The sequence below is a fragment of the Hyperolius riggenbachi genome, chromosome 4 (assembly GCF_040937935.1).
Source record: "Hyperolius riggenbachi isolate aHypRig1 chromosome 4, aHypRig1.pri, whole genome shotgun sequence".
NCBI classification, from domain to species: domain Eukaryota; kingdom Metazoa; phylum Chordata; class Amphibia; order Anura; family Hyperoliidae; genus Hyperolius; species Hyperolius riggenbachi.
In genome coordinates, this window is record NC_090649.1 from 366,159,325 (window position 1) to 366,183,199 (window position 23,875).

The 23,875-nt window shown below is 43.8% G+C and overlaps 1 protein-coding gene across 1 annotated transcript in view; it reads left to right on the plus strand.

The window, feature by feature from the left end:
- Nucleotides 1-2,949: 2,949 nt before the first annotated feature.
- Nucleotides 2,950-23,875, plus strand: part of LOC137504055 (sulfotransferase 6B1-like) — a 29,606-nt gene continuing 8,680 nt past the window's right edge. The window contains exons 1-4 of the mRNA XM_068231978.1: nt 2,950-3,282; nt 11,437-11,546; nt 15,075-15,164; nt 17,303-17,429. Coding sequence (XP_068088079.1) covers nt 3,072-3,282; nt 11,437-11,546; nt 15,075-15,164; nt 17,303-17,429 — 538 coding nt within the window. The 5' untranslated portion in view covers nt 2,950-3,071. The remainder of the gene's footprint in view (nt 3,283-11,436; nt 11,547-15,074; nt 15,165-17,302; nt 17,430-23,875) is intronic.

The window sequence follows — 23,875 nt, forward strand, 5'->3', positions numbered from 1 at the left end:
CCGATGGCCTTCTTTAGGAACATGTTCTCAGTATCTGCGTGTATCTTCTGCTACACGCAGACCCTGAGATGCCTCTGCCTGCATCACCAAACCTCTATCTATTTTAAAGGCATACACTGCGGACAAGCCTTTTACATAAAACTCAGGCCAAGTAACTGAGGCCTACTTAAATTATAACATTGGGGAGGTTGTGGGCCCTGTGGCACCTCTTAGTCTAATAGCAATCAGTGTGTGACCAAATTGTGTAATACCGCGCCACAAAGTTCATACAGTGATTACCAGTCCGTTCACAATCAACAGTTAATGGGATCGCTGCAGAAAAAATCCAGTCACTGGGCCATATAGTTCAGTTGTACTGCTGCGCTCTCCAATCCTGTAATAAAAAACACACTCCACATAGGGCAGTATTGTTCAAGTTCTGTGCCCCCAATTATCACCAGTGTCTTGTGCTCCCCCGGTGTCATCCCTCGTCCCCTCTCACTAGATGCTCACCAGATTGATACCACCTCAGCTTTTCAGGTGGGTGTTAAGCATGTCACTATATTCACTTGTTCCTATAAAACGAAAAAAAGCTCCACATAGAGTAGTAAAGTTCAAATAAGGCTATTCAAGTGCTACACACACTCCAATCGTGCAACGCCACCCGTTGACCGTGTTACTACACCAATCCGCATGCCACACTGCTCACCAGATGTAGCCCACCTCCATATACAGGTGGATATTGCACTTTTGACTCCAATCAATTCAGCGATCCTCAGTAGTTCAAACAAGCCTCTGGCGAGGGCTTTTCATTTATTTTCACTAAAATATTGCTCAAAACATAAAAACAAGGAGATGCATATAGCGTATTACTGACAACAGTGCCTCAGTGCGCAACCTATTGCACTTACGCCTCCTGAAGCACTCTATGCATATCGTACAGGTGGATGCCAATGCCCATCCGTCTGGCTCCCGGGTCCGCTCCAACACTTCCGTGTCCTCCCGTTCTGCGCTTCACTATCGACCGGCCGGTCCGTGCGCCTCCTCGATCCTATGCGACGTCAAACGTACAGCTCCGCCCTACACGCGTTTCGTCTTCACGCCAGACTCATCAGGGGCTAGAACTAGGTGAGCATCTAGTGAGAGGGGACGAGGGATAAGTGTATGACACCGGGGGAGCACAAGACATTGGTGTTAATTGGGGGCACAGAACTTGAACAATACTGCCCTATGTGGAGTGTGTTTTTTATTACAGCATTGGAGAGCGCAGCAGTACAACTGAACTATATAATCAGTGTGTGACGGCTGGGGTGGCAGGGATGGAGGGGCGCAATTTGGTGTCTCAGCCTTGGGTGCTGGAGGACCTTGTCCCGCCTCTGACCCAAAGTGCCCTGCTAAGCTGACACAGCCCCCGCTTGCCTATGGTACTGTTGTATAGAGACTTTATCCCTGTCAAGTCCATTTCAAGTCAAAGAGTTAAACTTCTGATGTTGATATGTTCTGCATGATTACAAAGAGTTTGATATTTAAAGAGAACCTGTCAGTATTACAAAGTTAAGTGGAAGAGGTGGGCTGGGTGTAGGCTTGGGCTGGGTGCAGGGCAGGCTTGGGCTGGGTGCAGGCTTGGGCTGGGTGCTCGCTGGGTGTTATTACCTTATGACCTGTCAGCAACCAGATGAGTCCGATAAGTCAGTGAAGCCCCCGCCACCTGAGCATCTTCTTTGCAGCCAGTATCAGTCCTCCGATCTGCGTGACAGAGGAGGCATAGAGGGACGCACGCTATTCGCGCCCGGTGTACTTCAAATGCGGAAGTGACGTCATTAGTCACTTCCGCATTTGGAGTACACCGGGCACTCATTCATCGGACATTCATTCACACTAGAGCGTTTTGCTGGCAATTTTGGCAAAATGCTTAAGCACTAGCGCTTTTTAAAACACTAGTGCTACAATACCCTATGAGCCCATTCCTACTTGGGCGATTTGCATTAATCGCTGGTGATTAACGCAAATCGCCAAACGCAAAAGTGTAGCCTGCACCATTTTTAGGCGATTTCCCGGCGATCTTTCTGCGTTTAGCGCTTCTATAGCGGAAAACTCACTCCTGCAAAATGTTTTGCGCTTTAAAGTGTGAATGGGGCCTTACACTTGCATCAGGACTCTGCACAGGGAAGGAGGGAGGGAGGCACTATGGGTGGGGAGTGAGCCGCCTTTCCATCATGTGCCTACTGTGCCTTATAGTAAATCCAGCCATGTATATATATATATATATATATATATATATATATATATATATATATATATATATATATATATATATATATATATATATATATATGTAATAGTTCTCAGGTAATAGTTCTCTGGCACATACCCATCACACTCGCCAATGCAATTATCCACCATTCACTAATGTGCTATGTCTGATTATGTTGGGGGGGGGGGTGGCTTCTTTGCCAATCCGGCTATATTCCAAGAAGACAGTAGTAAGTGACCTAAACTGTACTCTGTATGTCTCCCTCTAGCCCCTTGGCAAAACAGAGAAGTCTTATCCCAACCAATGGAACTCCATGTTGCACAATCAATATCTGCCAGTAGTTTAGATCAAATATGTAAGTTCTCCAGCCGGGGACTGTCCATCCATAAAGACGCCTGCTAGATACTATAACAATACGGTAACATCTACAAGTTAGCACACAGACACATGTGGTGGAGACACAGGTCAGCAGCTGAGCTCAGCAGCCAGCTCTGCCTCTTCTCTGTGTCCCACTAAGCCCTGCCCCATACTGTTCCAGGGACTTTTGGTGTATTCATTTTAAAGTGACTTTTCATCCAACTTGGTACTTCTCCTAGGTTTGGTTGCAAAGCTGTCCAATTAAACTTTCTTCAGCAATCTTGCTGACTTGCATGACTAAGCTAAACAAAACAGTATTACTGCTTTGTTTCAGTGGTTGCGTGATCCGTTCTAGACTCTTGTCTTGTGTAGTTGCAAGACAGACGTACAAACACACCCCTTCCAGGGCCTCACACATATATAAAGGCAGTTCTTGTGCTTGTGTTTTCTCAGTATCCAGTTTCTATACACAGCAGGGAAAATGTCTGTTTCTGAAGAGGAAAAGAGAAAGCGAGCACAACACTTTGCAGAAGTGCAGGAAAGAGCTAAGAATATGACTCCAGCAGAACTGCAATTTGAATACAAGGGGATTTTGTACCCCACTCTCATGTGCAGTGAAGAAGGACTCCAAGCCATGGAGACTTTGGAAGCCAGAGAAGATGATGTGCTGATTATAACGTACCCCAAATGTGGTAAGCTGAGGAAATGGCAACTGTAAGTGGCATGTATCGTGCAAGCTGATTAGCTGTTTGTAAAACCATCTACAGTATTTGCTTTGGCAGCCCTGTACCTTATGACATAGCAAACTGTTTTGTTCATTCGTTTTCTCCCTCTCTCTCTCTCTCTCTCTCCACGCACATTCCTTTTCTAGGAATGATTGACTATTTTGTTATGATGACGCCTTCACACACTTCCATCAGCATTGTAGTATTGTCTCACACACACTAGAGGGTCAAACCCAATGCATAACAAGGGGAGTGCTGCAGCAGAAAAAAAGAGGGATGACACCCTCTGTGCAATGTTCAAAAGAGTGAAGAGCTGGCACATCCGAAGAAGTAATTCATTATTGGTTCCATTTTATAAGCATATGGCCATCTGCATTTGGAAGTGCTGCCATTTTCTTCTGTTGTACAAAAATGTAAGTTTACTTGTGGTTAGCTGCATTCATGTATATCAGTTTGCATTCAATTTATCTAGATTAGGGTTTAGTGCATAGTTTGCAGATTTGTATTGAAGGTGTGTATTTAAAGGGAACCAGAGAGGAACGGGGGGTTGAAAATAGAAAATGATTTTATACATACCTGGGGCTTCTTCCAGCTCCATAAGCCTGAATCGCTCCCACGCCGCCGTCCTCAGCTTCCTGGATCCGCCGGTACCGGGCCCGTCACTTCCGGCGGACGCGGCCAATTGTCCGCATCACAGGGGCTCCCTCCATACATGTACGCATGCGGCAGCGCAGTAAGCAGCCACATGCGTATCTGTATGGGGAGAGAGCACCCTGTAATGCGGAGAATTGGCCGCGTCCGCCGGCCGACTTGCCGACTCGCGGCAATGACGGGACCCGGTGGCGGCGGATCCAGGCAGCGGAGGACGGCGGCGTGGGAGCGATCCGTGCGTATGGGGCTGGAGGAAGCCCCAGGTATGTATATTGAATCCTCTCTGGTTCCCTTTAAAGGAAACCAGAGCTTAGTAATAATGTAACACTTCAACAACACAATACACCTCCCTTGCACATCACAGGTCAAAATAAACATTCTCCTAGTCTTCACAGCCGTTGCACCGATAAATGCTGCGGAATAAAAAGTTTAAGTTACATACAAATTATATAAGAAATGTAAGCTACAATGGTCTTGTACAATAATCAATCACTTGACAGCATGTTTTACATCACAGTACCACTGTTGTGGAGTGGGCTGGGAAAGGGGATGGTCTACAGAGCAATTTCAGTTCCTAAACAGTTCTCGGTCCCTTGCAACCAAGTCCAAGCTATATTGCTCAGCAAAACCTCGGGGGAACTTGTGACAGTTCTTAAAGATGGTACTGTATAGTTGCACAGTTTGTTGGTTAATCCCAAAAAGGATGTTCACCTTGCTCAAAGATCTCTTACACTCTTTACCCTTGATAATCTACAACAAACCCACTTTACACTTAACTCACCTCTCTGGACAGGGCCTCCCAAAATAACAAACAAAATAAAATATAAATCAAATAAACAAAAAGGTTAGGAAAATAAAAGTAAACAAAATAAAAGATACAGTGACCAATGTACCCAGCTATGCCACCCAAATTACTCTCCTACAATATAACTCTCTTTTAGTGCACTTTGACTTTTAGGCTGAATAAGCTCTAATTTAGAGTTGTTGCAAAACTTGTACTCCAAGTAAGTTAACTCTGTATCTTGGTCAGATGTCAGTTCACTTCTTACTGTAGCACACTTTTAGTATCACAAAGCAACTCCTCCTCTTTCACTTATCTTCTTTAATACTGAAAGATTCTCTTTACTCTCATGGCCTTAGTAATTTCCAGTTTCTTTAGGACCGTGTACTTAAGTAATATGCATAAATCACACTTTGATTCAATTCTTGTATCAAACTCTCAGTAACACTTCAGAACATAGCACAGAAGAGTACTTGAACTTTAACTCTTGACTTGAAACGGACTTGACAGGAACAATGTTTCTATAACAGGACTTAATGCAAGCGGGGGGCTGTGTCAGCCTTGCGGGGCACTTATGGAGGCTGTTAATGTCTCTTAGTGGTAGCAAGGCCTTTACTCTTAATACACTTTATAGAAGCGGCAGAAGATTTCTTCACTTTAGCTGGGCAGCTCTATCTTGCATCAACAACTGTATCATCAACCCAAGGTCTCTGTATCTTTAAAGCTTTTGCACACAAACAGTAACAGTACTTTGAACAGAACTGGCCTCTTCAGATTCTGGGTTGCTATATTTCTATCTCATTTTCTGTCTCTTTTCAAAATGAGAAGCAGTTTGAGTGTTAAGTAAATTTAAGGCCTGTACACTTGCTGAACTAATGCCTCTGGCAATATTCCGGCATGTGTACAGCAGTCCCCGTACTCAAGATGGCCGATCAGCCAGCGATCCGCTAGGCAGATCCATTCTCCCTATTTCCCCTCTGCCACGCACATTTCAACAGAGGTCATCTGAGGTATCGGCCATGATCCTTGTCAGGTAACCTCTATCTAGCGTGTGTATTAGATAGATGTCACCTGGCAGTAGTCAGGCTATGTGCTCCTAATTTCTAGTAGTAGTGTCTAGATCACACACCTGAAACAAGCATGCGGCTAATCCAGTCAAAAATATCTGATCTATATGCTTGTTCAGGGTCTATGGTAACAGGGTAGGCAATCAAACTTATAATGGTCAGGATCACAGAACTAAGACACATACAGTAACTATCTGTAGAACTACAGTACCGGTCAGTAACTTCCTAGGCTTGAATAGGCTATTTGGCTTGAAAATGTGCACATAGGTTTCTCAAGTTCTCATGCACACTGAAGCCATGATGCATAACCCGACATCTGTTAGTGGGAAACCCTTATGCCATGTTGTTCAGGTCTGGCCGTGACCAAACACTTAAATTCACAATCAAGTATGCAAAACCAATGCATGAGCACCCATGTGTGCTATCTGCCAAAACTAGATAGCTACAGTACATTACTTGGACAGGACCTTTCTAAAAAATCAGCACATTTGTCATTATGATAGTGGCCAAACAGAAGTTAGTTTAAACTCTTGCCGACCGCATCACGCCCCAGTGTCAAAAACCTGAGCGGTTCTTGCCTTTTTCATGATTTGATAATTGCATATTAATTACTGATAATATAAAATCATTGTCTATATTTTTGTCTTTCCTATTAGATAAATATTATATATCTAACCGGCAGATGTCGCTATCTCATCATAAATAACAAACAGCTAATGTCACGGACGGTTGCGGGGCCGCAGGCGCGTCCTGTAACCGCCCGTGAAGAAAAAGCGATCGCACTCGATTCCCTGCATCGATTGCGCTTCAAACCGATACAATCTGGGTTGAGTGTGTAGGGGGAGCTGAAGTCCTTTTCTTAGCAGAGAGAGCACCATCCTAAAGGCTGGATGGCTCTTTTGACTTGCTAATGAAGCCAGAGGGGTAACACTCAGATGTTAATTAACAAACCAGGAGTCTTTTCAGAGCCAAGGAAGCTAATCCCAGCAGGGGGCAGACTTAGCGGAACCATTCAGCCAGGATAGGGAAACATAGAGTTATGATCTGTATGCATGTTTTAGAAGTACCATACATCGGAGAGCTGTAGAAGTTATATCATTCTGCTGGTCCAGATCTTGTGAGTATTTTGATATTAAATTGGGGCCACTGGCAGAATCAGAACTCTGGGAATTCCACCATTTTTTAACCGGGCATGCAAACATGCCCAAGTTTGATATCATATTAATCGGTAGGTTCTGGGGATCGAGAATATGTAATTATTATTTGTGTGCCGGCCGCGCCGGTCTGCCTAGGGAACATGTCATGATTATGAGGTTGCTAAAGCCCCTGCCCAGATGTGATTACCATAGTCCAGCCTGGGGGCCGACTCTGGAAGCCCGCCTCTGATCTCAGCTCCATTAAAAGTGAATAAGCTGCCTGGGAAAGGAGTCCTCCACACTGAAACATCTTGAACTCATCAGATGCCAGCTTGAGGATATGCTGGCATCCACCTGGTCTGAACTCTGAACTCAAATTGAAACCCAGAACTCTGTTTTCCCACAAAAAGGACATCTTTCCAGGAGCTAAGTATTTTTCTCCCTTCTTTTATTTTTTATACTGGCTATTACTGTCTTAATAATTGTGATTTTAATAATTGTCTGTATATATTAATTATTTATATTGCGTGAATAAACGACTTTCTCCAAGTCATTCACTGTCCGCTACCCTGCTTATCAGCACACACACAGAACTGATCCCGGGTCTCTGAAGATACGCTACTGTTTGTTTGTTGTTGGCTAGACAGAATACCGTGTGTTTAACCGTTTTATTCGCAGGACTAGTCAGTCAGTTAGTGGGCTCCACGGTCCCATGGTAACCGCGGTGGTGGCAGTTTACTCTGAACCAGTAGGTGACGTTGTAATTACCCGTGTCTCACAGGCTCCCTTCTGAGTTGTCTGCGGCTAATTCTTAACGGTTCCTGCGCATTGACTGCGACCAGAGTTCGCACGATCTGTGCGCTGGCACCGTTTAGAAGGCTAAGTGCGGTCAGCCACTAGGGCTCCTGTGACAGCTAATAATAATTATCAGACTATAAAACTACCAGGTGGCAGCATTGAATCATCTTTCACTAATTGGGAAAACCCCTTGTTTTATATTTTATCTCTTTCATGTTTTGACTTTCTCTGTCTGGGAAATGTTTATATTTTCTTGCTGGCCTTGGCCTTCAAGCTAAGAAACATGTCAACATCTTCTAAAACTAAAACAATCTCACAAGAAGGTTTCACAGACCCAAATCATCACTAGCTTTTAAATATATTTTAAAGTAATAGATTCTATTATATAGGGTTTAACAATAACTATTTCTTTCTTTAAAGGGTCTGTATTGATAATTAATATTAAGATTAATATATGTGTAAGAATTAAGAATATGTGCATATATAATTACTGCAGTAATGTAAGTTTAACTTGCTTCTCTGTCTTCACACAGAAGCCTCTTTAAATGTCAAGGCCACGCACTAACATAAACAAAATGTTCTGGCTTCTTATAACCAGTACGTCAACAATCTTCCAGCTTGCAAGTTAAAATAATCTCATAAGCTTTACAGCCTGGAATATGCTATGTCACAGAGCAATATAAAGTACTCTAACTTTTCACTTTACAATGAAATTTTGCATAGGACATTAAAACTTAACACATATACATATGACATCTTTTCCTGCATAAATAAAACTGCTAGAATTCTGACACCAGGACCGCCTAACACCAATTGGCGTAAAGTCCTGGGGCTCTATTTTGCAGGAGAGCGCATCTCCTGCTTGGGGGGCGGAGCTCCGCCCCGCCTTCAGGCTCGGGAGACTGTTAGACGACGACCTCGCCGTCTATTTACATGGTGCATCGCTGCGATCAGCAGCAGCGCTGCACTGGGGACAGCCGTGTGACAAGGCTGTCCCCCTGGGGGACAAGAGAGCGATCGCCGATCGCCATAATTGGCTGGCTGTAGGGAGGGAGGAAGGGATTTAAAGAAACAGGGTATTTAAAAAAAGAAAATGACAACAATAACATTTATAAAAAAAAAAAAATAAACATGGGGGGAGCGATCAGACCCCACCAACAGAAAGCTCTGTTGGTTTGGAGAAAATGGGAGGGGGGGATCACTTGTGTGCTGTGTTGTGCGGCCCTGCAGCTTGGCCTTAAAGCTGCAGTGGCCAATTTTACTGAAAATGGCCTGGTCACTCGGGGGGGTTAGCACTGCAGTCCTCAAGAGGTTAAATATAAAAGATCCTAAATGATACCATATTGCACCAGCTAGGACCCTATTCTATTCTCTAACTCGCCAGCATCAACCACTGGCAAGATCTAAAATCAGCCCATGGTGACCTTGCCTTATCCTATTCTACTTAGACCCCAGGCATGGCGAGACATAATTTGCTTCCTGTCAAACATGAGTCCAGATGAGTGTTACTTTACACCTGCTCGAGCTCTCCTCCACTTCTTTTTCTAACACCATTGACAAGAGTACCGGCAAAAGCATCTTTAAAGAAGAAGCAGAGGGGAGCAGTGGTGGTAGCTCCGGCTGGTCAGTACAAGCAGCGGGGAGCAACAGTGCTAGGGGAGCATGTCATGTAGCAGCAGACATCAGGTGAGTGGTGGGGAGCTTTGTGGTGCTGGTAGGGGTGAGCAGCAGTTCCCCCCCTCCTCCCCAGGAAGCAGGGTAGCAGTGCCGTGGGGCTGAAGTACAGTTCCACACCAAATAACCTCACTCTTCATTGCCTGGCATGCTCCTTAAAGGGAATCTTAAATCAAACAAAAATTAGATTTTAACTTACCTTGGGGTTCTTTCAGCCCCCTGGACTCAACAGTGCTAGGGGAGCCTGCCATGTAGCAGCAGACATCAGGTGAGTGGTGGGGAGCCATGTGGTGGGGAGCCATGAGAGCAGCAGATCCCTCTTCCACCCTACCCAGGAAGCAGGGTAGCAGTGCCGTGGTGCTGAAGTACAGTTCCACACAAACAAGCAAAGGAAATCCTGCTGCACCAATGTTTTATGGTGAAAGTAGAAAAAGGCTTTATTTAATAATCCAGCATCACAGCATACAGATACAAGGTCACGCGTATCGGAGCAAGAATGGCTCCTTAATCATAGCTATGATTAAGGAGCCATTCTTGCTCCGATACACGTGAGCTTGCATCTGTATGCTGAGATGCTGGATTATTAAATAAAGACTTTTTCTACTTTCACCATAAAACATTGGTGCAGCGGGATTTCCTTTGCATGTTTGCTGATGCTGGTCAAGATTCCCTGTTCCCTTTGTTGGGTGAGTGTGAGTGTAGCAGCCTTTCTCTGTGGATTTCTCTACAGTTCCACTCCACAGAACCTCACTCCCCATTGCCTGGCATGCTCCTTAAAGGGAATCTTAAGTCAAACAAAAATTCGATTTTAACTTACCTTGGGGTTCTTCCAGCCCCCTGGACTCCTACTGTGCCCACAACATCCTCCTGATTCCTTCTGGCCAGCAGCAGCAATCCCTGCAAAGCTGGCCTGTCACCACCAGTCGCACTCCCGGCACCAGGAGCATTCTGCACTAGCGCAGTAGCGATTTACACGTACTGCGCATGTGTAGAACGCAACCAGGGTGTGATCGGCTCAGGGCTGCGCATGCGCAGTAGCCATCAAACAGGCCAGCTTTGTGGGGGTTGCCGGCACTGACTGGAGGGGATTAGGAGGATGTCGTGGGCACATTAGGAGTCCAGGGGGCTGGAAGAACACCAAGTTGAGTTAAAATCTAATTTTTGTTTGACTTAAGATTCCCTCTAAGTTTGGCCATTGCAGAGGTGAAGCCGTCAATTTGATTTGCCTTCTACTGGGCATGCATGAGTTTTAGATACTTCGTGCATGGAAATGTTACTGTGCATCAATGAATCACAGCCACAAAGTGGAACGGCAATTTTACTGGTAAAAAGTAACATAATGCTTCTGGCGCTCATAGTACAACTTGTGTTGTGTATACAATGTGTGTATTATTAATATTTCACAATATGTAAATGGCAAGCCCGGATTTACATCACAGAAGCATCCTAGATTTCACTTACACCTGGCATCCTAGATTTCGCCCTCCATGTACTTATAAATGCCTGCCGAACCATAGGTAGCTTACAGGTGCCCCTTACTATTATGTAGCCAGAGCTATCCACAGTAATAGAGATAGTGGTGCCCCTCACTGAAGAGGGATCTGGACAGTGGAATGCCGAGACCTGGGTGAGTACCCTCTCATTTACACTCCGCATGGGACTCTGCATAGGTAAGGCAGGTGGAAGGCACTTGGGGATAAGAGTGAGCCTCATTTCCATCTTCAGTCACCTGTAGGCACGTGCCTACAGTGCCTTATGGAAAATCTGGCCCTGGTAAATAGCATAATCTAGGCCTATTGAAAAGACACATGTGAATGCGTACATAATACAAGTTGTGCTATGTGTTCATCACATGCTACATTACTAGCTGCTACCATGCACAGCAATTTTTACGGACATTAGTGAATCTGAGCTGACTAGCAAATCTGTGCAAGGTTATTTTCTCCGCAATGTTATAGTCAACTCATTTCTAAATTCATTAGTTACCTTATCAAAGTGTTTTACTGTTTTTTAGGAACAAACTGGTCCTTACAAATACTTACTGAAATGTTAACTGCAATGCATAACAAAGAGCCCTCAAAAGGTTTTGCAATGCTGGAATTTGGAAAACCAGAGAAATATCAGGTTAGTACACAATACTCTTACTGTGACTGCATGTTGCCACTATATTGATGGGGTAGTCATAGAGATTGTTCTGGTTCATTTTTGTCAATAGGGTATTTTTACGGTATTGGCCAATGACTCTCCACCTAATTATCTTGCATTAAAGATCCCAGGAATCATCCACTCCTTTTAGGTTTTATATGTCTACACACGGGCGTAACTAGAAATCACTGGGCCCTCCTGCAAAAATTTGGATAGGTCCACCCCCCCTCCCCCACCCAGATATTGGTGTCGCAGCAGGTGGTTTTGGCACACGTAGCTCACCGCCGGGTGTCCCCAGTACAGATAGCCAGGTGTAGGTGCCCTCAGTATAGTGAGGTATAGGTGCCCCCAGTATGGGGAGGTATAGGTGCCCTCAATATAGCTGCCCCCAGTATAGCCAGGCATAGGTGCCCATAGTATGGCTAGGTTTTGGTGCCCCCAGTATAGCCAGGCATGGGTGCCTCCAGTATAGCCAGACATGGGTGCCTCCAGTATAGCCAGGCATGGGTGCCTCCAGTATAGCCAGGCATGGGTGCCTCCAGTATAGCCAGGCATGGGTGCCCCCAGTATAGCCAGGCATGGGCGCCTTCATTATAGCCAGGTATAGGTGCCCTCAGTATAGCTAGGTATAGATCCCCACAGTATAGCTAGGTATAGGTGTACCCAGTATAACCAGGCATGGGTGCCCACAGTATAGCCAGGCATGGGTGCCCCCAGTTTAACCAGGCATGGGTGCCCCCAGTATAACCAGGTATTGGTGCCCACAGTATAGCCAGGCATGGGTGCCCCCAGTTTAACCAGGCATAGGTGCCCCCAGTATAACCAGGCATGGGTGCCCACAGTATAGCCAGGCATGGGTGCCCCCAGTTTAACCAGGCATGGGTGTCCCCAGTATAACCAGGCATGGATTCCCACAGTATAGCTAGGCATAAGTGCCCCCAGTATAGCCAAGTATAGGTAGCCAGTTAGGTCCCCCAGCACATGAGGGGAGAATAATGGCCACACAGAGTGGCGGGGAGGGGGGCCAACTCCCCCCTCCCTCACCTCAGGCTCTCCCCTCAGCACTTCCCCCTCCAGCATTTATTGGCAGCACAAGCGGGCAGGAACAAGGAACACGGGCATACTTCCCTTTTCCATGCAGCGGAAGTTCCTCTCTGTAAGTATCTGACGCTAAACAGGAAGTAGCATCAGACACTTACAGAGAGGAACCTCTTACACATGGAACGAGGAGGTATGCCCGTGTTCTGTGTTCCTGTCCGATTGCGCTGCCAATTTATGCTGGAGGGGGAGAGCGCCTCTCCCCTCAATCGCTGCGACACCCCTCTTGCCCCCCAAAACAGCCCTGGGCGGGCCCCCCGTTGCTGCATCCCTTGCAGCCCCTACTGTTACGCCACTGTGTCTACACACAGCAAGGTGTAAAATGTATTGTTTGTTTTTACTTCTTCAACTTTATTGAGTTTACTGTAAGGCACATGCATTCTACTACACATCAGCAGAAATGCTGGTTCTACATTTGCACAGTTAGGAGTCACCTCGCCGATCTCAGTGCCAGCTGAGAGCTATGCAAGGCAGCTTTTACAATGAAACAGGTCGAGCTCCAAAGTGTGACCTGGTAAACATGTACATACTGTATGTGTGTGCCTCTTTGTAAAACAGCTGAGCTCTACAGGGATTATCTGATAATGATTACTTTTTCTAGGGGAACGCATACATGATCTTGTAAATCTTGCCTTACCTTTGCCTTTTAATTGTTCAGCACTATCTCTGACATTTCACCTGTTATTATATTTTATTTATTATCATTTATTATCATTTATATTGTATTATTTTAATAGCTTCTAAGTAAAGTAGAAGTTTGATTATTAACCTTTCCAACTTTAATTTGAGGGGGGGGGGGGTTATTCAGTGATCAATCTTTTTACATCTACCCTGTGGTTTGGGTTCTTACGTCTTTTTTTTTCATTGCATTACCTATTCCCCCCCCCCCCCCCCCCTTCCCCTTCCCCGGGTTACCAGGATATCCAGAATACGGATGAGCACCACTGCTGTACACATGTTGCATTCTTGGTAGAGGTGGCTGTCATTGGCCGCCTTGTTCGAGGTGCAGCATCCAAGCAGACCAGTCCATGCATATTCCTATTTTACTCTAAATAAATGCTCATTAAGAGCTCTTTAAAGTGGAGTCTGCCTCTTAAGCAGGCACTACTCACTTTGTTTTTTCTCTTAACATTAATGAAATGCTTTTTCCTCAATCGTGCTCCAGGATGGCCCCTTGAAGAAACACAAGCCTGAAAAATTTTTGAAAGCCCCCACCTGCACCTGTTCAACCAGTTTAACCACTTTAGATATGCACCTGTTTTCTGCTCCTGGAATATTTATTCCTGGTCCTTTTGTGTCCATTGGAGAGTCCTGCCTGGAGCCAGAAGAATTATTGTAATTTATTCCTGGTCCTTTTGTGTCCATTGGAGAGTCCTGCCTGGAGCCAGAAGAATTATTTTACCTACCCTCCCCCACCCCTGGTCAAACAAACTCTCCAGGCACGAGTCCGTTATCTGTTCCTGGGGAGAAATCAGAAGTAGCCTCTTCTCAGCTTAACTTTTTGGGGTATCTTTCTGACTCACTGCAAAATGTATGTAGCTTTAAAGGAGTTCTTTGGCATTCTAAGAAACAAACAAGCTGACACTTACCTGGGGCTTCTATCAGCCCCCTGCAGCTGTAATGTCCTGCGCCATCTTCCACCAATGCTCCGTTCCCCGCCACCGGTCCCAGTCTAATTACGGGAGTAATTACTCTGCAGCTGTGTGGCCGTTGCATCAGGAGCTTACTGCTCAGGCTCAGTACAAGAAAACTTCGTGCTGCATCTGCGCAGTAAGCTCCCTTTGACGCGCACAGGAGCGAGCACTATTCGTCTATTTAGACGAATATTGGACCAGTGGCGGGAAACGGAGCATTGTAAAAGGACAGCAAGGGACATTACAGCTGCAGGTGGCCGATAGAAGCCCCAGGTAAGTGTCAGCTTGTTTGATTGTTAGAATGCCACAGAACACCTTTAAAGAGAATCCCTGACATTAAAAAAAACCAAAAAACAGAGGCTTCTCTTGTTCTCCTCAGCCAGCCCAATCCAGTGCTAGCACCCCTGAACAGTCCAAAACAATAATAATAATAATAATAATAATAATACTGGCCCGCCTGCGCAGGTGCACTAGCAGCTTTCCGCTAGAACTCCAGTGGAAATACCTAGGACACTTTATCCAGCTGCTGACCTTTTTTCTATTCTGCTCCAGCAAGGTGCCACTGCGAGCTTATACATCATTTGACAACTCTGTTTACCATGGGCAGGCCCCTCTCACCTGATGTATTATGGTATTGCATACTGTGTCCTGCCAGTTCTGCTATGTTTATTCATGACAGGTTCTTTTTTTTGGCTGAAGCAAGTGATTCAATATAAGTTATTAACAGTAACCTCGTTGATAAATGTATTAATTTGTCATCTTTCTCTTTCTAAAGCAACTGAAACAATTGCCTTCACCAAGACTCCTCGCGTCACATGTTACCTATGGAAATCTTCCCAAAAATGTTCTTGAAAAAAAAACTAAGGTATTCTATGATTTATCTTAAAGCAGACCTGCAGCTATTAAAAAAAAAAAAAGTTTCACTTACCTGGGGCTTCTGCCGCTATCATTTGAACTCTCATTCATGCCCGTCGTGTGCCGACACATGAAGTTGCATATTCCCACGGGGAGCAAGATGGTTCAGGGAATCTCTCTTGTCGCTGTGAAGTTCCCAATCCATCAGTAGGTGAGTTGTCAGCATTACATCCATGTACAGTAGCCCCACTCTTTCATACAGCACTGCTCCCTTAGGCAGCAACTCACCTCTTTGTGCGTTGTTCCCTATTTGCAGCATCCTTATTCCACTTGCAGCCTCATCATTTATATGCAACAGATTATATTCTGCCCAAGGCTTAGACCTTTGTGCCCTTTCCATAAATCCAGCGTGTCTCTATATACCAGTTTGCTATAGCTGTCACTGTCAGCTGTAGGTAGTGGAAACTTGCCTGAAAGGCCAACATAGTCTCCCCCTCCTTGCAACACTGGGCCAACTTGTGGTGGGCACATAGGCTCTTCAGACATACCCTGGCTTGATGGTTCCCAGCAATAAGTGGCAAGAGTTTATGGTGCTATGTATTGATCCCAAATCAAAGCAGTCAGATAAATACGTCTTCCCTGGCTAATGGGTGCAGTTTTTGCATTGGACCTCTTAAGGTGCCCATTAACAATAAAATTCCCACGGAAATCGATTGGAAATGATCGGTCATGCCCATTAACAGCCAAATTCCCGCTAGCCAATTTGATCAGGTTAATGGAACCAATCCATTTTTTCAGATCAATCCCACGTGTATGATTGGATTGGTTAGTGGGACTTTGTCCATTAATTGGCATGACCAATCGGGAACGATTGATCAGCCACGGAAATGTGCCGTTAATGGGCACCTTTACACATTTGCTCAAAATTTGTAAGTAATTTAACACATAATTTGTGGCAATATTGTATTATCTGTAATTCACTAGACTTTATAAGGGTTCTTTTCTTGGACCCTCTTCTTAAAGGTAACCTGAGACAAAGTGGGTAAAATAATTCATACTTACCTGGGGCTTCCTCCAGCCCCATGACCACCATTGCCTCCCTTGCCATCCTCCCCGGTGCTTCCATTCACTTGCTATCAGCCCCGGTAATCTGTCTTCAGTCACGTCAGTCAGGCTTTTCTGCGCATGCATGCCCGACTGACGTGACTGAATGCATATCACTTCTGGAAAAAAAATGTTATTTAGTATAAAGTTTTGTACCTAACACCGTATCCAAAAAGACGTAAAGAAACCAGCTTGCCACCTTATAAGCCCATTCTTATAATGATCACCATAGGAAATAGTGAAGGCCATTGGTGTTCACTTTTACAAATTATCATCACTTCTCATATACAGTATCAGTATGCACACAAGAAGTAGTGATACCCGACCATAATGACCCCAAGTCAACAGTGCTCTGTTCTCAAGTTTTCCAATAATGGCCGTGGCAAGAAATGATGATCACAAGTGCAGAACTAAATATTTACAACTTCTAATGCAAGTAAATTGTGGGTCTGATTGTTAGTGTAGCGTATATACTGTACCACAGATCTCAATTTTTCAAGGCCAAACTGGGGAACAAAACCCATTACACCTTTATAAATCTGGTACTGTAAAAGTGGTGAATCTGAATATGAAAGGTAGAGAGCAAAAAGTGAGAAACCTTTTTTCAGATGAGCAGTGATGAGCAAAAATGCCAATGTTCTTTTCACTTTAATTTTTGCAAAAATAATGTTAAATTCGATTTTTAAGCATAAATAAGTTTTATTTTTTGTGTTTGTTGGTAAAAATATTTACTTTTCGCATTCAATTTTTTGTGGTACAAATTTAGTTTTTTTGCGGTTTTACAGTAATATTGAAAAATGTTCACGTTTTCGTGGCAAACTCAAAAATACAAGCTATTTTCATGAAAATTTTCTCAAAACCGAAGCATTTTGGATGTGAAAATGACTGGTGAAAATTTGCAAGCAACACTGATTGTAGGCCTGTAAACATGTGACACGATGACAGAGATAACCACAATGTTCTATATACATTGCTGCAATTGTAACTGAATAACTCCAACGACTGGACAAGTCAATTTTAAAACTGAGATTCTTTTTTGTACAGATTTTGGTGATCCTTCGGAATCCAAAGGACACAGCTGTATCTTTTTTTCATTTCACTAACAAAAATCCGGTGCTTCCTACTTATGAATCTTGGGACTTGTTCTTCAGGGACTTTATAACTGGAAAAGGTATTGTAATTGATGGCTGTGTGTGTATGAAAATGAACACAGAAACAGAATCCACAAAAACTTGCTTAGCTTCTCCAGTCAGATGACCAGTTTTCATGTACATTATATAACCCGTTTTCATAGACCCATAAGTGTACAACCCTTAAAACAAAGTTTTTATATGTAGAGAAAAGGCTTTGGACACTATACAGCCTTCCTGGTCCTCAATCTGTACCATCGTTTCCAGACCATCTATGGTGGAAGATATCCGTTCCTCTAGGTTTTTGGCATTCCTCTTGCAGCCTTCAGAATTACTCGCATCTATACTACACATGCGTGATTCCAAGCTCACGCATGTGAAGTATGGATATGTTCATCTTCAAAAGTACTCAGCAAGGGGAGTACTTCAGAAGGCTGCTCAAGGAGTGTGAAAGAGCTGTTTGTACTGGCAGGTATCACTGGTAATTGCATGAGGCATGATTACTGTATATCACAAATTACATCATCCTACAATAAAATACATTTTTTTCCTTAGTAATATTACTTATTGCACTAAAAATAGTAAGACTTCAAAGCACTGGGGCTTTGAAGGGGAATTATGCAATAATTAGCTCAGTGATACAAAAAAACGTCTTCATGAATTAGTAAAATAATAATAAAGTTTCGAAGAATAAAAAAAGTTGAAAAAAATATGCAAAAAGACAGTAGAGGGTGAAAATGAAAAACGGTGGAAAAGGGCAGGGTAGAAAATGTGGGGAGAGGGAGGGGAGGATTATGGCAGGGGGAGAGAAAAAGTAATTTTTCTGTAGTCTGTTCAGTAATAGGGATGTGGAGCATTTAATCTTTTGGTGACATTTTTTACTTTTTCTTTCCTTCACAAAAATAATTCTCATAGGCACTATTTATGGGGCATCTTCTTTTTCTTTGATTACTTCACTATTATACTTAATCTTTGAACTTGTTTCTTGCTTTAAAATATTCCTAAAAACAGGAATTCTGTCATTGATAGCACACTAATCCTGGATGGGCATCCACTGACTTTTTCACACTTTGGGCTTGATTCACTAAACTCATATCACGTCCGTTTTCGCGCGCATTTTCACGTTTAAGCGCGATTGCGAATTTTTGTGCGCAATCACGAATGTTTTTCGCGCAAAAGTGAATCAAGCCCTTTCTGTTGTACTAAGCCTAATAAGTTCTTTCCTCAGATGTCATATGTGTTAAAAAAAAAAAAACCCTAGTTCATGGTTTGTATTTATGCATGTTGTGAGTTTATTTTTTGAATAACCTTTCTAGGTCAGTTTTCAAAGCTGCCTTTCTGTACCATGTCAGAAACTGCTGCCTGAGAAAACAGCTGCCGCTGATAGGCTAATAGCTGTGCACTCGGTACTCGGCTTATTAATCATTTGGCACAGCTTTTGGCCAGAGGAGGTGGGAAGAGACCCACGAAATGGATTACCAGTGCTAAATAAAACTTTTTGCATTTAATAGTGCCATCTTTGAGGTAAACCATCTATTTCCCTATAATTTTAGCTGTTTTTAACAAAGTTTTAAGCATTCTTTAGAGTATCTTATCCCATTGTGCTTCTTACCCTTCTTTATGAGGAACCTTCATCCCCAGCTGCACATCTGCAGCTGGGACCTTGTCGTATTTTCTAAGAGAGCGACCATGCCAGGAACAGTCTGGAAATGACCGAGTGGAGACTGGTTTATACTTCTCCACCTGCCTGCTCAGTTGGTTGCCCTTGAAGCAACCTCATTTTTTTATTACAAATTCTTTGCACCCCCTTTTTCAGTGGCATAGTGCACCATTTAGACTTCTGTTGTCTCTGTGCTTTCTTTTTAAGGTGCTGTGTCATCTTACCACATCTTTCCTTGAGCTGCTTACCCACTTATATGCAGGAGAAATGTTATTGAGCATCATAAATTATACAAATTAGGCAGAATCTACTATAAGGGTGTCACGATTTCGCGAATGCCATTGCGGCAAGCTCACGAAAATGCGCACAAAATGTGATCTGGAGTACCTCTTTAAATCCATTAGCCTGTGTTGAGAAGACAGTGTTCCTTGCAAAAACCAGACCTCTGCCACACAGGAAAAAGGTTATCTATCAGGGGGGCAATAAAGTTTCTCCATCCTAGTTTTAAAGATAAGGAGAAGAACAGATCCCCTCGTAAAATCCACATTCCTGCCTGATGAGAGGTAGAGAGAATGACTTTTAATTTCCCTTGATATAAAAGAATAAGTCATTCAGACATTTTACTAAATTAATAAATGCTCCGTAGATGCCAAACATGTCAAAATTATCAGATATGCCTTAAACCTGAACGGGGGGAGGGGGGGGGGTATCTGGTCCACAAAGCGTTGATCTGGCACCTTCTATACCTGAGATATCAAATCCCTCGGGAATAGAGGGTGTCAGCCCAAGCAAGTTTGATGTCGATTGGTTCAGAACATGATGACATAACAAGACAAGACAAATAACATTTATATCGCGCTTTTCTCCTGACTCAAAGCGCCAGAGCTGCAGCCACAAGGACGCACTCTATAGGCAGTAGCAGTGTTAGGAAGACTTGCCTAAGGTCTCCTACTGAATAGGTGCTGGCTTACTGATCAGGCAGAGCCGAGATTCGAACCCTGGTCTCCTGTGTCAGAGGCAGAGCCCTTAACGATTACACCTTTACGCCGGAGTTTAAAATGCTGGTTTTTATATGATCTGTCCGAGACCCGCTGAGTTATGGCATAATTGGAGAAAATGCCAAATCGGTCCCTCAGAGAATAGGGGCCGGACTTCAGATTGCTAATGGTGGGAGAACATCTCTAGTTACCATCCACACCCTCTGGCAGAGAAAGGGTTAAAAACTGACTGGACACTCAGGCAGAGGTAGAGACTCCAGCCATCCTTATAACATCACGGATTTGCCTGGATTATAAAAGGACTTTTACCCTTTCCACAGAACTTTCCATAACTGGACTTTATATCTTCTGTTGGACTTATTATCGCAAAGGACATACGATAACTTGACAAATTGCTCAGACTGTATTATTTTCATATTGAATCCTTATTATTTCTGTATCGATTTGTTTCATTTGCTATATTTTTGTTCTGCACTATTTCTTTAAATAAACGATTAAAAATCGTTTGTCTAAGTGCTGTTCTGAACATCTCTGTAAACAAATTCATATCTCAGTTGAGACGTTACCATAACTGTTTTGATATTAATGTTGTTAGTTTTTCTATCTCTAGAAAGGTTGTCAAATTAACCCTTTTCCCCACAGGATTTAGCTAGAGTTAGACTTAGCGCATTCGCACGCTTGGTGGCAGCGACCTGGCCTCTATATGAGATCCCAGATTGTATTGATTGTATATACAATCGAAATTGGACTGTGTGTGGACTCACCAATCAATCCAAAAGGTTACTTTGCCAGCAGTGCTGACTGCCTTCAGGATTCCCTCAGGGTCTGAGGCTTTATGGTACACTGCAGCGAAGGGAATAGGAATTGGTGGTTGACTGCGCATACATCACAAAGGGAACCATTAATGTGAAGAAAATTGGAAGTTATAACTCCCTCTTGCTCTGACTGGCTGTTGTGCTGATCCTTTGCCTTTTGTTTATTCGGTGACTCTAAGGTCGCATTCACAGTGCCATGTTGCAGAGCTGCGTTATAAAGTCTTATAACGCAGCTTACTGCACTGCAAAGATAAACCTATGGGCTGTTCACATTGCGACGTTAACGTCATGTTAAAAATTGTTGCGTTGTAGTAACTCACTGCTTGCAGTGCGTTACCTCTAAATGCCTACACGTTGTGACTATAGCGTCGCATTAAACCGCAACGTTACACTGTGAATATGCTTTAATGCAGAACACAAATGCAGATTGGCTTCTCTAATTCAGAACTGACTTCCCTAGCTACAGATTATTATTATTATTATTTATTGTATTTATAAAGCGCCAACATATTACGCCGCGCTGCACAATAGATAAATGGGTTAACATACAGGTAGAACATACGGAAGCTCACAACAAAACAAGATCATGCAAATGATTTGATAACAATACATTGTCATAGGTCAAAATAGAGACTGTTCGAGTCTACAAGAGGGGTGGTTGTGAGTAAGATTGCATAATAAAGCTGGATACATTAGGGAGGAGGGCCCTGCCAGAGGCTTACAATCTAAAGGGTGGGGTACAGATGTGAGTGAATACACTGATAAGGACAGAATGTTAATATAGCAATTAGTGGGATTTATGAAAAGGATAATGATGGCATCCTCCAGTTCATACTCAGCTCACTTTAAGTTTTATTTAACATTTAAGGCATGTGACATAGTTAGTTATACTTACCCTTGCAAAAATGCTAGTAGAGATACTTGATGTTTGACTTACTTATTTTATTACTGGTTCACTAGTGATCCTTGAGTATCCACTTTGGGGCTGACCTAAATAATGCAGCCAACTTGGACTGAATTAGTGACTGTGGCTTAAGTTACACCCAGCATCCACAGCAAGGGACTTTATTAATACGGTACATCCATGTATCCAGGACAGCCTGAGTTTATTAAAAGTCAAATTCTTACTGTGTGCATGACACTGCAATTGCGTTGGTAATTTACTTTAAAATTTTCAGCAACCCCCACTGTAATCCTTTATACTTAGGTGAGGGCTGCAGTATTTTATCACTTAACTAAAGACAGTTTAAAGCAGGGGTCCTCAACTTTTTTTGGCTCTAGGGGACGCTGTTTTAGTCCAAACAGTTAGCTGGGGACCAGTGTGGTGGTGGTGTTGCCGCATTGGTATGGTTGGGAGCAGGGGTCTAGTCCTGGAAAAAGAGGTGAGTGGACTCACCTGGAAAACCCCTGCGCCAAAAATGGGCGTGGTCAAGCATACTGTGAGCGTGGTCATGGGTGGGGCCAAATATACATGACCTTAGCAGTGATGTAAAAGGTCTGCCGGGAAGTTTGAGCTCTGCCGTAGTGTATCCCCCCAAAATAGATGTAATCTGACAGCATTTCACCAAAAAGACACATAGGGCCTGATTCATAAAGCGGTGCAAACTTTTTCGCGGACTTTTGCGCGCGCAAAGTGCCGCGATTCGTGCGATCGCGGACTTTTGCGCGCGCAATTGCAAATTGTGCGCGCAAAAGTCCGCGATCGCGCGAATCGCGGCACTTTGCGCGCGCAAAAGTCCGCGAAAAAGTTTGCACCGTTTTGTGAATCAGGCCCATAATCTGGTAGAAGTTCCTCCAAAATACAGATAATATGGCAGTGGTTCCCCAAAAATAGATAATGTGGCAGCAGCAGTTCCCCCAACATACACATAATTTGGAAGCAGTTCCCCAAAATACGCGATACCTGGCAGCGGATCACCCAAAATACACGTAACACCCAAAATACATATAATCTGGCAGCAGTGGTCCCCCAAACATACACAATTTGGCAACAGTTCCCCAAAATATGCGTAATCTGGCAGCAGCCATTCCCCTAACATACACATAATCTAGCAGCTGTTCCCCAAAATAAACGTAATCTGGCAGCAGCCGTTCCCCTAACATACACATAATCTGGCAGCTGTTCCCCAAAATACATAACAGTGGTTCTACAAAAATGCAGATAATCTGACAACAGTTCCCCCAAAATAGGTATCCCCAGCATAGGTAGCCAGGTCTATAGGTGTCCCCAGTATAAGTAGCCATGAGTATAGTAGTCCTCAGTATATGTAGCCACTAGCCAGAGGTATATGTGCCTAGTATATGTAGCCAGGGGTATATGTGCCTAGTATATGTAGCCAGGGGTATATGTGCCCAGTATATGTAGCCAGGGGTATATGTGCCCAGTATATGTAGGCAGGGGTATATGTGCCCCGTATATGTAGGCAGGGGTTTATGTGCCCAGTTTATGTAGCCAGGGGTATATGTCCCAGTATATGTAGCCAGGGGTATATGTCCCAGTATATGTAGTCAGGGGTATATATGTGCCAGTATATGTAGTCAGGGGTATACAGTATGTCCCAGTATATGTAGTTAGGGGTATAAGTGCCCAGTATATGTAGCCAGAGGTATATGTGCCCAGTATATGTAGTCAGGGGTATATGTGCCCAGTATATGTAGGCAGGGGTATATGTCCCAGTATATGTAGGCAGGGGTATATGTCCCAGTATATGTAGGCAGGGGTATATGTGCCCAGTATATGTAGGCAGGGGTACATGTGCCCAATATATGTAGTCAGGGGGTATATGTGCCCAGTATATATGTAGTCAGAGGTATATGTGCCCAGTATATGTAGTCAGGGGTATATGTGCCCAGTATATGTAGTCAGGGGTATATGTGCCCAGTATATGTAGTCAGGGGTATATGTGCCCAGTATATGTAGTCAGGGGGTATATGTGCCCAGTATACATGTAGTCCGAGGTATATGTGCCCAGTATATGTAGTCAGGGGTATATGTGCCCAGTATATGTAGTCAG